Source organism: Macadamia integrifolia, chromosome 8 (assembly GCF_013358625.1).
Source record: "Macadamia integrifolia cultivar HAES 741 chromosome 8, SCU_Mint_v3, whole genome shotgun sequence".
Classification (NCBI taxonomy): Eukaryota; Viridiplantae; Streptophyta; class Magnoliopsida; order Proteales; family Proteaceae; genus Macadamia; species Macadamia integrifolia.
This window is the reverse complement of record NC_056564.1, coordinates 30,331,855-30,345,844: the sequence shown is the minus strand read 5'-3', so window position 1 is coordinate 30,345,844 and position 13,990 is coordinate 30,331,855. Positions and strand designations below refer to the sequence as shown.

The 13,990-nt window shown below is 39.2% G+C and overlaps 3 protein-coding genes, 1 non-coding gene and 1 pseudogene across 5 annotated transcripts in view; 2 read left to right on the top strand and 3 right to left on the bottom strand.

Annotated features, from left to right (window-relative positions):
- LOC122086881 overlaps window positions 1-8,103 on the bottom strand; it is a 15,009-nt pseudogene extending 6,906 nt beyond the window's left edge.
- On the top strand, window positions 1,324-1,448 carry LOC122087776. The gene has a single exon (XR_006142849.1). It is a non-coding gene; the product is annotated as a U6atac minor spliceosomal RNA (small nuclear RNA).
- Window positions 8,104-8,161: 58 nt separating the features above from the next.
- On the top strand, window positions 8,162-8,584 carry LOC122086879 (bZIP transcription factor 53). The gene has a single exon (XM_042655805.1). It carries the CDS (start codon window positions 8,162-8,164, stop codon window positions 8,582-8,584), a length of 423 nt encoding a protein of 140 aa, XP_042511739.1.
- Window positions 8,585-11,925: 3,341 nt separating this feature from the next.
- On the bottom strand, window positions 11,926-12,652 carry LOC122087568 (calvin cycle protein CP12-2, chloroplastic-like). Its single transcript, XM_042656741.1, has one exon. It carries the CDS (start codon window positions 12,561-12,563, stop codon window positions 12,144-12,146), a length of 420 nt encoding a protein of 139 aa, XP_042512675.1. The 5' UTR covers window positions 12,564-12,652; the 3' UTR covers window positions 11,926-12,143.
- A 727-nt stretch (window positions 12,653-13,379) lies between these two features.
- The window catches only part of LOC122087567 (probable bifunctional TENA-E protein), a 6,902-nt gene continuing 6,291 nt past the window's right edge, over window positions 13,380-13,990 (bottom strand). For both annotated transcript variants that reach the window (XM_042656739.1, XM_042656740.1), the window contains exon 4: window positions 13,380-13,921. In XM_042656739.1, the coding sequence (XP_042512673.1) occupies window positions 13,606-13,921 (316 nt within the window). In that variant the 3' untranslated portion in view covers window positions 13,380-13,605. The remainder of the gene's footprint in view (window positions 13,922-13,990) is intronic.

Sequence of the window (13,990 nt, the reverse complement as noted above, 5' to 3'; positions counted from 1 at the left end):
AAAAAAAAAAAAAGAGAGTGCAGTTGCTGCCATTGCCGTTGCAACCGTAGTCGTTGTCCAGGAAAAAGAAAGCTCGGGGGAGAGAGTAACAATAAAAACCAAAAAAAAAAAAAGAGTGCAGTTGCTGCCGTTGCCGCCGCCGCAGCCACTGTCCTAGAAGAAGAAAGCTCGAGGGGAAAGAGTAACAGCAAAAACCAGAAAAAAAAATAAAAAAAGGAGAGAGCTGCAGCCGCTACTGCTGCCTGGGAAGAAGAAAGCTCTGAAAAAAAAAGAGGGTTCGAGAGAGAGACATTCATGCCGGAGAGAGAAAGGAATAGCAAAAAAAAGGAGAATGGAGAGGACCGGCCAGGCAACATTCCAGCATAGCTACTGAGGGTGATAAGGTGTGACAGGTGTGGATTGAGGCTTTAAACCTTTCCTCTCAATCTAACAGTTCTCTCAAATCCTACGGTTAAAATATCACTAGCACACCTGATACCAAGGTGTCCTGCTAGCTTTCTTATACCTCTCCCATATATATATATATATATATAGAGAGAGAGAGAGAGAGAGAGAGAGAGAGCCATCTACACTGTGACTTGGATACTATTGGTCCAAACTTCAAAACTAGCCAGGCATGCTAGTTGCTGGTTCAATTGTCCAAGGTCATGTTATGTCTTGGATGATTCTCAGCACTAACCATTGATGGGTGGCTTAATTATATGTTTAACCCGCCAGTAAGAGTTATGAGAGTTTTATGTATGATTAGTTCATTCGTGAGTTGTCCAGATGGTTAGGGTAAATTGAGGATTGTGTAAATAGGTAATTTTTTTTTTTTTTTTTTGTTAACCAAGGTGTTCGGGTCAACTTACGTGCAACTCGACTAATTCTCGGAGAGACTAGTGCAGCAAGCCACTACCACAGCCTTCACTTAAATCGTAGATGCACGGATGGGAAAGTGAACTGAGGACTGTGCTAGATCAAGGTCTTCTTCTAAGTGGTGATCGTCTAGGTCTTGCCCATAGCTATTTGGGTGATCGATATGTGCTCAAACGATGGTTCAACGATTGTTTTTCTACTAATCAGAACAAAGGTGTCGTGCTGAGTACTGTTGGATCACAATTTAGACATGTGTTGATCGTTGCTCAGAGGAGTCGGATCCAGGTAAGACCATAAAAAGAAAAAAAAAATTGTGAAAAGCAAGGGCAAAATTGACTAATACGAATTGATCCGATCCACATCAATATTGTATTGTTATCGGTAGAGATCGATATCACATCATTATCAGCCGTAATTTATTTATTTTTTATCTATTTATTTATTATTATTATTTCTTTTTTTTAAGTGTTCGTTGAAAGGAGAGACGGTTGGCATCTCCCCTGTCTGGGACAGGAACATCTCTTAGAGCTTTCCTGTTACACAACCGGTTAAGGCTACCCACTTCTGTGGATCTTATACCCAAATTTTTTAAACAACTACCTAGTGCAGTTAGTGAACTATGGTGTGCAAAAATCACATGCTCACTAGGAGGTCTCAAGTTGGTTGTTACCTACTTCCCTCGTTACCTATTAAAATCTTTTTTCTTTTTTAAGAAATCCCAGATTCCAATGCATAAGTAGGGGTGCAATAGGGCCGAGTTGGGCAAGGTTTCTTAAAACCCTAGCTCAACCCTAAGTCCCCTTACCTAGGTCCAAACCCGCCCTGACCTTGATTCAGGGTCACAAAATTTCAACCCTGGCCCTATCCGTCAGGATTCAGCCCAACCCTTACCAGCCCTGATTGGCCCTGATTTTTCAGGGTCGGACCAGGATTACCCTGACCCTGACCTTGATTGACCATAACCTTGATTTGCCATCAAGGGCTGAGTATAACCTAACCCTGATCATGAACATGACTCTGACACTGTAAAATATGAAATAACTTAAAAATAAAAAACATTCATAATAAAGGGGAGATGAAAAAAATATAAAGTGACAAATTTCTTGGAAAAAAAAGCAAGAGAGATCAATGAAAAGATGTATTAGGAATTTTGAGGTGTCAATGACTCAATGTCAAATAATATATAAAATTAGGTTAACATCAGAGTCACAACCAAGATTAACATCAGGGGCAAAAATCAGAGACAGGTTCAGAGCCAGCCAAGAGCAGGTTCAAACCGTCAGGGCAAACTTGAATCCCCATACATAAACTCATTACAAACGTTTAAAAGTAATGCAGAATTGATTTTCATTAGAAGCGAGGGTAAATCTGTCCGATTAATGTTAATTCGGATAGACATCGACCTTGAGGGATCTCGACTTTTAGAACCTTAGTGGGTCCCGGATTGGACTCGAACTTGAAAATGTGGGTATGTAACGTCATCGGACAACATTACGTTTAAAAATAGAGATGTGCAAATTTCAATCACTGAAGAGCCGTGTTGCATAAAGTTTTTCTTCATTTCTCAAGCAATGGGCAAGAAAGGTGGGCGGAAAATTTTTGAAGGGGTAGAGACTTTTTTTTGGTTCTTACCGATAGATATCCAAGTTTTTGGCTTGATTAGATTTGTGAATTCAAATTGACCATCTCATGTGAAACAAGTCTTATCAGAGTTATCTAATATAAATGACCCCAAACAGATAAAGGGAGGCGAATTCAAAATCACATACTTCTTGAGATGAAGATCGTTATCAATTCAACTATACCCTTGGGGTTAAATAAATAAAGAAATAAAACATCTCACTTCATTACCATCCATCATAATAAGAGCCAATTTTAAATTCCTATGTCACCTAAATACATCTTTAGGATATACTATTTGTGGGTTTTCTCTACGAATCCCACAAGGCATTTATTCTATCACATGAAGAGATGATGTGTTCATTTTGATAGTTAAATAGAAGAGAGTGTGGTTTAGAGACTCTAGACAAGCCATGAGTTAATTTTTCATAGTCTAATTTAATCAAATATCCCTATGTATTGACATGCAACTTGTGTATATCCACGCATATGTAGTAGTACTCTAGTTTTTATTGTTCGCTTTATGATTTAAATAGAAATACCCACAAAAATGGATAGCTCAAATCTATCTTGTGACATCGTAAACATCACAAACTCTTGTGACACCAATAATAATCCCTAAATTTTTGATAAGTGATTTGTGTAATTTATTAATATTTTATAACATACAAGATAACTCTAGAAGATCCGTGTCTTCTGTTTCACTGGTGGCCACCTCCTGTTGCTTTCTCTATTCTTTCCATACCCATACCCATCTTCCCCTCTGAGGATAAGATCATCTGGGTGGCTTCTTCCAACGGAGCCTTCTCTGTGAGCTCTGCCTATAGTATTATCCTTAATGGTTTCACTCTCTCCCAACCGAGTCATTGGGGAAAATTTTGGCATCTTCCCACCAATCCCAAAATACAACACCTCATTTGGAAGATTCTTCACAACAAACTCCCCCTGCCTGACCTTCTTAACAGTCGAGGTTCCTCCATTTCTTCGATCTGTCCTCTTTGCTCCCACCCTTTCCAAAATGCTAATCATCTTTTCCTTGAATGTCCGGTCTCCTAATTCGTATGGGGTGCAGCTTGAGACTCCATCTCTCTAATCTCTTATCATTCTATCTGTAGAAACGCAAACCTAAAATGATGCAGAAGTTAATGGAAAAAACAAAATAAACAATGCATACGGATTTTACGAGGTTCGGCAAGGTTGCTTACGTCCTCAGTGAGATGAAATCCTGCTTCACTATCAATGGAGATTAGGGTTACAGTGCTCATCTTCATACCTCTCAGTATTGCTTGCATTACAGAGAAAGAAACCCTCGCTACAAATATATAGTGAAAAAACCCTAATCCGAAAAATACACAATTGCCATCAAATAAAAAATTGGAGCAGGGACTGCGCCCCCTACACCCCCTACTATGCAGGGGGGCCTCTTGCCCCCCTTGCAACCCCCACGGCCCGCTAACGGACTAGCTAGACTGTCGTCCTGCCTGTGCAGATGCTGCATCAGTACTTCCTGGATTAAATTGCGATGAAATACAAGACATCGTATGCCAACAGTACCTTCTCTGCTATCCAAGCTTTCATAGCTAGACACAACTCCCATCAACCCTCTCTTACACGACAAACCTCCTTTTTTCTGTAGTATTTTATGGAATATATGGACTGCATACTGGAATCTGATTTTTTATTAGACCCAGTTCAACCCACACAAGATCATTCACAAAGTCAAGTCTGAATCTGAAGAGCATGTTCGAACGATGCATTTTTCCCCTCATAATTCAACTAGATGAAAATCGTCTGCGATTCCGATCTCGTATAATTTCATGAAATACCCCCTTTAGGGGGTGACACGTGTATTGATACTAATACAATGGTCCAGATCTGATTTAAATGACTTAAGATTTTATTAGTTGTACTAGATCTGGACCATTGCATTGGTATCAATATAAGTGTCACCCCCTAAAAAGGGTATTTCACGGAATTATACAAGATCGGGATTACAGATGATTTCAACCTAATTCAACTATCTTTGTCAGTTGGAGATCTCCTTCTCATGGATTTCTGAAATTTAATGTTGATGGAGCTAGCAAAGTCAACCCTGGGAAAGCTGGTATCAGTGGAGTTTGTCTAGACTTCAACGCCTCATTCATTTGCGGCTTCCTTTACGGCATTGGTCACAATTTCTCCATCGTTGCTAAAGCCCTTGCAATACGTCAAGCAATTCTCATTGCCATTCACAGGAACATCTCCCACCTCATTGTTGAAAGTGCCAACGCCCTGTTAGTTCTTTTGTACTACACTCGAGTCCTTGGCGCATCTCGACGATTATTGAAGACTGTCTTCAACTCTCTCTTCAGTTTGTAGCCATCTCTTTCCAGCATGCTTACAGAGAAACCAACTATCTCGCGTCTGCTGCCGCCACCTCTCAGTCTCCTCTTCTTTGTTTTGATTCCCCCAATTTCTCTTTATCTGTCAATTTTTAGTGCAGATTCTAATGGCACTTGTTTCCCCAGGTAATAAATTCTCTTTACCAAAAAAAAAAAATCTTGTATCATTATTTAATGGGAAAGGGTGTAGGATTCTTGCCAGGTCACGTGGCCCTAAGGGGTGAAAATGACAAAAACCTAACCATATTTATGCCGCCTCGGTCCATATCTAATCTCACTGGCCCAGTGTTGGTGCATGGGCTATGTGACCTGACAACGATCCCACAACCTGATTAATATTATACAATACTATATATACACTAAGAAAAGTTACAATATTAGTGTAGCATACCAACCATATCGATCCCAATTTCTCCCATCCGGCTTGGGTCGCTTTGTATGGAAAACCCTAGATGCTTGGAATAACCAAATCCAGGGTCGATTTGGATCTGGATGAATATAAACCAGTCCTGTCGAATTGAAGACCGGTCCAGAACTCGATTCCAAATTTCTCAAAAATACTCCTAGGTGTATGTAATCATTTTCCCTTTTTTATGGTGATGATGTCATTACATACACAAACGTGACATATATGAATTTGATGATCTGATCTAAACTCTATTTCTAGAAGAAACAAAAACAATTGTTTGGATACAGGTCCAAAGTCCAAATCAGACCGGCAGATATCAGTGTGCCACGGTTGAATCGTTGTTCATCCTAACGAGTCTACATCCTCTACAGTGAATGGTAAAGTGTGGTGAATGTTAGATGGTTGAGAGCATTTGGGTACATGCCCCAAAGGGCTTCAACCACCCAATGTTCAATATACCATACACTGGCTAAAGACGATTTTCACATCATACTAATTGTCCAAACCACCTAAGACTTTGGATCATACTTAGGTGTTCAAAGGACCAAATATCATGATTTCATCATTAATTTCAAATTATTTCATATTTGTTTATTAAGATTTACCTTATTTTGCATCCGAAACTTTTTGCTATAAAATATAAAATAAAAATTACAAATAAAATTCATCATTAATAAATATGGTAAGAAATTTAAGTAGTTTATGTAATCACATATAGAGTAATATTTACAAATTCTCTTCCCTTTAAATTCTTCTTACAATCAAACATAACTTAAGGAAATTTTTTTCTTCGCCCATTGTGAAGGGTTTATTCATGAATCAAAGATCATCGTTATTCTTTCCCCAATAGATTGAAAGTCTAAAAATGCCTTCTAGTATTCCAAAAACCCATCCAAATGCAATGATGACCATTTTAAAGAAACCTTAATCCTAAAAAGTAATTTGATATTATTACTAGAAAAAGAAAAATTTTACGAAAGATCGAAACAAAAAATGTATAAAATGAAACCTTCTTACTTTAGTAAATAATCTATTTGAGGTGGGAGAGGGCCAAAGTTAATTTATAGAGTGTAAGCAAGAGAACAAGATGGAAAACTTTGCTTTATGGAGGAGAATATGGAAAATGAGTTTTTGGTATGCTCAATATTTCCTTTTGTGCAAATTTAATAGGCCGAATTGTAAATAAGAGGTAAATGAGTACCTTGCCCTAATGAAAGGTGAAAGTACCACTTTTTGTTGATGCTTCTATTCATACTCCCATTGGTCCCCATATAAGGGCAATGGCAATGCTCTCCACAGGAAACACTTTTGCATATTTAAAAAAAAAAAAATGAATTAATAACAATCGGATAAAAATCGAAATTAGTATAAGGGTTTGGTTTTAGTTTTAGCATTACCAGATCAAAACTGAATTGAACCGATCGATTGACGTATATTAAGTGTGAATTCATATCTTTTTCAATGGCATTGGAGGCCCAACACACATCCAACGGCTGAAGAAAATTAAGGTGCATGTGCAAATGATGGGACATATTTTATTCCTCCTAACTATCGAATGCACGCTAGGCCTCCATTGCCACTAGACAGGATCTAATTCAACCCAATGCTCCCCCATAAACCATGTATTTGATGATGCAAGTCAAAATTTAAACGCATACACCTCAACCCATTATAGTTCAATCCAATTAGATTTCTATATTAATTTTTAAAGGAAAAAGAACCTTATCCTACTGGTGTAGAAATGGCTAGAGATAGGGTGACCAAAACAACAATACTGCCCCACATGTTAAACAGAAAAGATGCTAATACATATTCTCTCATTGGTCCCACAAGCTGATGTTTCTCACGCAAGCAGGACAAAATTCTTTCACGTATATTGAATTATTATTTTGGTGATTTTTTTTTCTTTTGAATTATGAGATAATTTTTTTGGTAAATTAATTATGAGATAAGTCCATTACGCTAAGTTAAGGGAATGGGTAATACTTGGAAGACTAATAAAATTTCAAAATTTTCTTGTTTCAGTTCAAGCCAGCTGTTCACACGCGGTGAGCAATATCTCTCTCTAAATCGGAATATTCCCTCAAAGCGTTGAAGCGTTAGAAAATCTCTTCATTATTGAAATTTATATTATTTAAAAATTAAAATAATAATTCAGGAAAGCGTAGTAGTAAATGACACCTCGTTTTATTCGTTTCCCACTTTTTCTTTCTATAAAACGTTCGCTCCAGAGTCTCTTTAAGCTTTCTCAATTTCAGATTCCCAATCTGTGTTGCTTTCTTTTCTCCGATCGTCGTTGCTTCAATCTGTTCATCCTTCTGGTTCGGATTCTGGGTTGTCGTCTCCGTCTGGCTAAGTATCTTCTTCGTTTTCTCGTTTCTTCTCCAGTTTTTCTTCGATCTTTGATTAGATAAAGAAAAAATTCTTTTCATTGCTGTGTTTATTTCGTAGATCTTGTCTTTCGGGATCTGTTTTTCTTGTGGATTTGAGTTTTGGGGGTTTAATGGAAGTTTGATTACTCTGGTAACCCTTTGAATTCTTTCTGATTCAAACTCTAGGGTTTTCTTTTTCATTTATCTTGTTGGATCGATTTCTTGTCATGATCTCGGCTGTTTTAGGTTTTCTTCTATGGAAATCCCATCTCTAGAATTTATGAGCTACGCTACCCTCCTGCGTAGGTTTCTTTTTCTCCAGTCTTTCTCCGTTGTCTTCCTTTACTGGTTCTATGTTTTCTCATGAGCTCCTTCTTTTCTGATTGATCTGTTCTTTTTTCCATCTCTTTTTAATTTTAATTTTGCGATATTATTTGATTCCTTGAGATTTGAGAATACCCATCTCTTACTTCGTCCGAAATCTATCATCTTCCCCGGAGAAAAAGGTAGAAAAGGGAGGAATGTCATCAGCGCAACCACTCACAAGTTCTGGTTCCGAAGGAGATCCGCAATACGCTGGGATCGATGAGAGGAAGAGGAAAAGGATGCTTTCAAACCGAGAATCTGCAAGGCGATCGCGTCAGAAGAAGCAGCAGCACTTGGATGATCTGATTAACCAAGTAAGCCAACTCCAGAAACAAAACAGTGAGATTGCACAGAGAGCTGAGACCATCCTGCAACACTACAACCAGATCGAGTCCGAGAACCAAATTATGAGGGCTCGTATGGCCGAATTGAACGATAGGTTGGGGTCTCTGAACTCTCTTCTTGGCTTCATGGAAGATGATCTCTTCACGAACACTTCCCAGATATCGGATCCTCTGCTGAAACCATGGCAACTCTCCTGCCCATCAGCCATCGCAGCCTATAATGGTTTCTGCTGATATGTGCCCAACATTTTCCTAGTGCAGTAACACATCTCTGGGATTTTGCAGGCCGTGCTTAAACGTGTTTTCTTTTGTCCAGTAATCTCTGTGTAGTAGTAATGGTCATCTCTAATGTGAATAGACTTCTTGGGTTTAGGTGTTTGCTGTGTTTCCAACTGTTTGGGATCCATGGTTTTGCTTCTAGAATTCTGAGTGCAGAGCTTATCATGTTATGTTGGTTTTCTCTTTGAATCGAATTGGGTATGATGGATTGATGGGTTTTTAATGTTAATTTTCATTTGTAAGGTTAAAATGTGCACAGCTGGTTTTGTTGTCAGTTGAAGTTTCTAAGTCTAAAACGCATTTTGAAACCCGATTCTTCCCCATTTTTTGGCTTCAGAATGGGTTTTAGAACCAGAATCTATCCAAGAATGGTGAAAGTTTATGGTTGGATGGTCGTATCATTCTGGGTAAAGATCATGAATTGAAAAATTGAATGAATTGGTGTATAAAATTGTTTGATTTACAATATGAATGGACGTTAATTTAAGGTTCATGTATGGATGGATCATCTGCTTGGACTGTATTTTATTATATTTAATTTCGAGAGGTTCAATGAATCTTTTAGAAGTCAGCCATCTGGTCAATATTTGTGTGCTTCAATTCAATTGGGCCAGTTCTTTCCCTTATCCAAATCGAATATTGAATCAGGCAGACAGGCAGTCTTCTGTGGTTTTTCAAAACCCATCCCATGAAAAGTGTTGACTGTGTAACAATTTTGAGCCATATAATTGAAGGGAAAATGTTAAGTGCTTGGTTAAATGGTAAAAGTATGAATGTTGTTAATTGATGGTCAAGCGGTTGAAATAGTTTTTCGACATTTTTATGGTATGGCTATGTCTTGCACATGTGGGAGTCAGTTTTATGATGGAAGGGAATGATGTCCACCCTTCCAGTATACTTCTCCCACTCGTTCCTCTATCACCTATTGTATGGAATTGAAAAGGCCTTAGATATCATTCCGTGAGTTTCATCTAACCATTAGAACCTGTGGATTAAGAAATACTTTTTTCATTGTGGATTAAGGAAAGTTAGTCCAAGAAAACAATTCTTCTTCGCCGAATAGGGGTGAGGCTGCATACATTAGAAAACCCCTGTGACCTCAAAAAAAATGGAAACATATGTTGAAGGGCAGCAACGTCATTTCAAGTTATGAGGAGAGAGAAAGATGTTCTAGCTACCATACCCAGCAACTCATAAAACCTTTTCCTTTCCTGTGCCATAAAGAGCCTTTATGTTTAAGCTTGGTCTTCTGATACATGTTAGGTTAAATGTCATGATCTTACAACGACCCTCCCCAATTCCCACATCACCCATCTTGGGGTAGGGGGGCTCATAAAGTAGAATGGTTCCTCCCCTTAATAGGTGAATCTTTTGGGGTGGCTGGGCCAGATTATGACAAATGGTATCAGAACCACACATTGAGACATTGGGGATGTGGTATTGTAGTGTCAAGGACTTAAAGAGGATTGGAAATACAAATGATCATTTCCTTCTCCATTGTTTCAAAAAAAAAAAAGTTATCCAATGCACGAGACTCCCGCATATGCGGAGTTTAAAGAGAAACAAGAATTATGCAATCTTATCCTGAGAATATCGACATTGTTAAATAGATGTGAGATAACATATTTGTTTGCTGAGGTCCATTATGGCCTGAGTATGAAGTTTCAACTTTGAGCAACCATTAGACAAGAGGTGCCTAGTTACATGCTCGACCATGGCTTTGATTTTGAATTAAATAACCAAGGTTGCTCTTATCTTCTTGTTGCAGGCTGATGCTAGGATTGAATTGTTTAATGTTTATATACATTTTCGGAATAGAATTTAGGTCTAGAATACATTCTCAGAATGCATAACAAACAGTCTTAAGATTTCGAATTTTAAGTTCTTTCAAGTTCAAATTGTTGACCTGTCACATGGCAACTAGCTTTTTCTTTTAGGTAGAACTATCACATGGCAAATTTTTATTTTTTTATTTAAACACCAATTTTTTTTTTTTTTTATAGTTGCCACATGGCAACTTATGAATAGTTTACTAACCTTCGTAAGCAAATAGACATATAGAATCAGTCTAGGTTGAAGATCTCTAGGTTTGCAACTCATGTTAATCTATTTGTAACCACTCAAACAACCACAGCAACAAAAAACAAAACCCATCTCCATCATCTGATTGTAGAAACGCAACCTTAAAACGATGTAGAAGATAATGGAAAAACAAAACAAACAATGCACACGGATTTTACAAGGTTCGGCAAGGTTGCCTACGTCCCCGGTGAGATGAGATCCTGCTTCACTATCAATGGAGAATAGGGTTACAGCGCTCGTCCTCACACCTCTCAGTATTGCTTGCATTACAGAGAAAGAAACCCTCGCTACAAATATATAGCGAGAAAAAACCCTAATCCGAATTAAACTACAACTGCTACCATAATCCGGATTAAACTACAATTGCCCTCAAATAAAAAATTCGAGCGGGGGGCTGCGTACCCCTACACCCTCTGCATGCAGGGGAGCCTCCTGCCCCCCTTGCAACCCCCACGGCCCGCTAACCGGCTAGCGGGACCGCCGTCTTGGCTGTCTAGGTGCTGCACCAATACTCCCTGGATTAAACTGCGACGGAATACAAGACATCATACACCAACACTGATAACCCAAGCAGCCAAGCTGTAATTGGGGCGTCCATTGGCCGGTTCAGATTGTGCTGAATATGTTTTGGCCTGGTAATTGCTCAAGCCAAAACTTGTAAGGTAGTGTTTGATTTCGGTCTGATTCGTTTTTTAGCCTACCATAAGGTTTTGGTTTTTTATTGGTTTGATTTGATTCAGACCTTTCACGAAAAGGTGCCATCGGGTGTGGAACTGTGTTAGACACCCGCAAGGACCCATAAACCACTAGGATGGCATCCCAAGAGCACGGCCAGGGGCGGGCCGTGGGGGTGTACAAGGGTTAGGGGGTCGAGGTGGGGAGGACTCGAATGGGGACCTAAGCCTAGGACATGTTTAACGAGACAAGCACAAACCACTAGACCAGATATCAACGATATCGGGCCATATTGGATGGTTTTGCCCTTAATTTAAATAAAATAATCGATTTTCGGATAAATTTACTCCTAATAAAAACCATTCTACCGATAAAGATCGAGCAGGTGTTGATATCAGCCTTGGCCAATCCGATACCAGGATATAATTTCATGCCACACCTATACCTCACCACCACCCAACAAGCAACAGAGAAGAATAGGAAGAACCATTCACCAATCACCAATTTCAATTTCAGTTTATAGGAATCCAACAACACAATGGCTATGGAATGTGACAGTGTCTATATATTACATCGAACCAGTCTACATCCAACTTTATATATTCAGAGTTTTGAGTTTCTCTTTCTTCGTTATAAGACCTGAAAATAATTTAAAAAGAAAGAACTGCAAATCTACAAATAAGGATAGAGTAAAACAGCTTAAAGTATTAAAGAGGATGCATGGCAATAGAGTATACTATGAATTAATAACAGGGCCTCAATCCTCATAGGTGCGGCATTCATCGGTCGCAGGGTTGTCCTTGCAGTAGGCCTCCAGTGGGTCGGTGTCCTTCTTCTTTTGTCTAGCATGGCTGGCTGCTGCACTCACCTCTTCCACCTCATCCCACGCCGCTGCACACTCCCCGCTCATTGGGTCACCTGCACACGCCTCCTCTGCTCCCTTTATGCTCTCTGTCACCCTCTCCGATATCTTTTCTGGAGCATTCCTCGTGTACATGCGACCACCTCCTCTCCCTCCCAAGTTTTGTTGCCGTTTCATGTTCATGTTCATCCTCCATGGGTGGAGGCTCACGAGACATGGGGAACTGCCTATCTTCTGGGTCTTGTTGTGTGAATCTGCCTTAGCCACCACTCCTGTGGTGGAAGATAGGCTCACACCAGCTATTGTTGTTGCCATTAGTGGTGCTACCCTTCTTCTCAGCTCTTACTCTTGTCCAGCCGGTTAGTTTTAATTTGAGAGAGTGGGGTTGATGAACATAACAAGCAATGTAGTTGGGTCTCCTTTCCCTCCCTACACACACTTCTTATCCCCTCATGACCAGCCAAACACCTCCACATGTGGACCAGCTTCAAGATATATTATTATTAGGGAAAAGGTTCTCTGAGTTGCGGTCGGGCCAGGGTAAGCTAGAACTTGTATCTATCTCTCTCCTTCTCACGTAGAATGACCTCTCTGCCCATCTATGTATGTTATTGTTTTGTCACACCTCGTTAATGCACTCCTTGTGCCGCTTGCTCAGAGAACCCTCATGATTAAGCTCTTGAGAATTTTGATTCCTTCTCTCTAATGATGAAACTGCCCTTAATGTACCCACAGGGCAAATTCCAATCAAACCAGAACCCGATTCTTGATTTAAAAACCGGTGACTAATCCTTGGCCAGCTAATTCCGGCAGAATCAAAAATCTGCTGAGGGCAAACTAGGATTTTCAATTTGTTTTGCCAGGGCATTTTGGTCATTGGAGATTTGAATGCAAGTTTAAATATCTATCATGATAACCAGCCTGCCTGCCTTTTACCCCTCTGTGGCTATGAGAACATCAACAGAAGAGTGGAGGATCCAGCTTATTCCACTAAAGAACAAACCTTTCCCTGATATTTCACCCCCTTAAAATTGTCTATGTTCTAAAATATCTATAGCCCATCACCCAAGATTAAGGGAAAAAAAGTGATGCATGGTTACAGTGACTCGCAAACCCCAGAAAATCTGTCACTGAATACAAACACTAAATTTCATTTTTCTTTATTTGACTCTTTTCAGTTTAATACAACTCCATACAAAAACTTTCATTTGGGAAGAAATAAAAATAAAAGACTACATACACAAACTATTTTTCTATCTAAAATATCTCCTAGAACAATAAAATTTCTATCCATAAATCATATTTTTGATGTCTCAGAACATACAAATGACAATTAACATAGACAGCTAGCTACCCATCATAATTCACCACAACTCATGTCCCAGAATCCAACTTCATGGTCAAGAACACATATAAAAGCTTCCTCAGATTTTCTCAGAACATCCTCTGATGCCTTCTCAAGACACCTACTAACAATTCCCTGAAGAGATTGGCAATATTGCCCAAAACCATTGTTTCCCCATCTCTGGCAAGTCTCCATGAGCTCTGCAGGAGTGTTGTTGCCATCTTGCAAGCAGAGAGAGAAACTCTCTTGGTAAACAGCTTCAATGGTCCAAAATGCTGTGATAGCCACCGTATATCCAACATCTGGGCCCATCAAGCGTTCTAAAAATCTGACAACAGCAAGTTGATTAGCAAATGTTCCAAAATTCTAATCGTTACATTATTTTACAATTCCCCCC

Excerpts from the sequence above, each read along its gene's own strand:
- LOC122087568 (XM_042656741.1), bottom strand. The coding sequence starts at position 12,563 with ATGGCAACAACAATAGCTGGTGTGAGCCTATCTTCCACCACAGGAGTG.
- LOC122086879 (XM_042655805.1), top strand. The coding sequence starts at position 8,162 with ATGTCATCAGCGCAACCACTCACAAGTTCTGGTTCCGAAGGAGATCCG.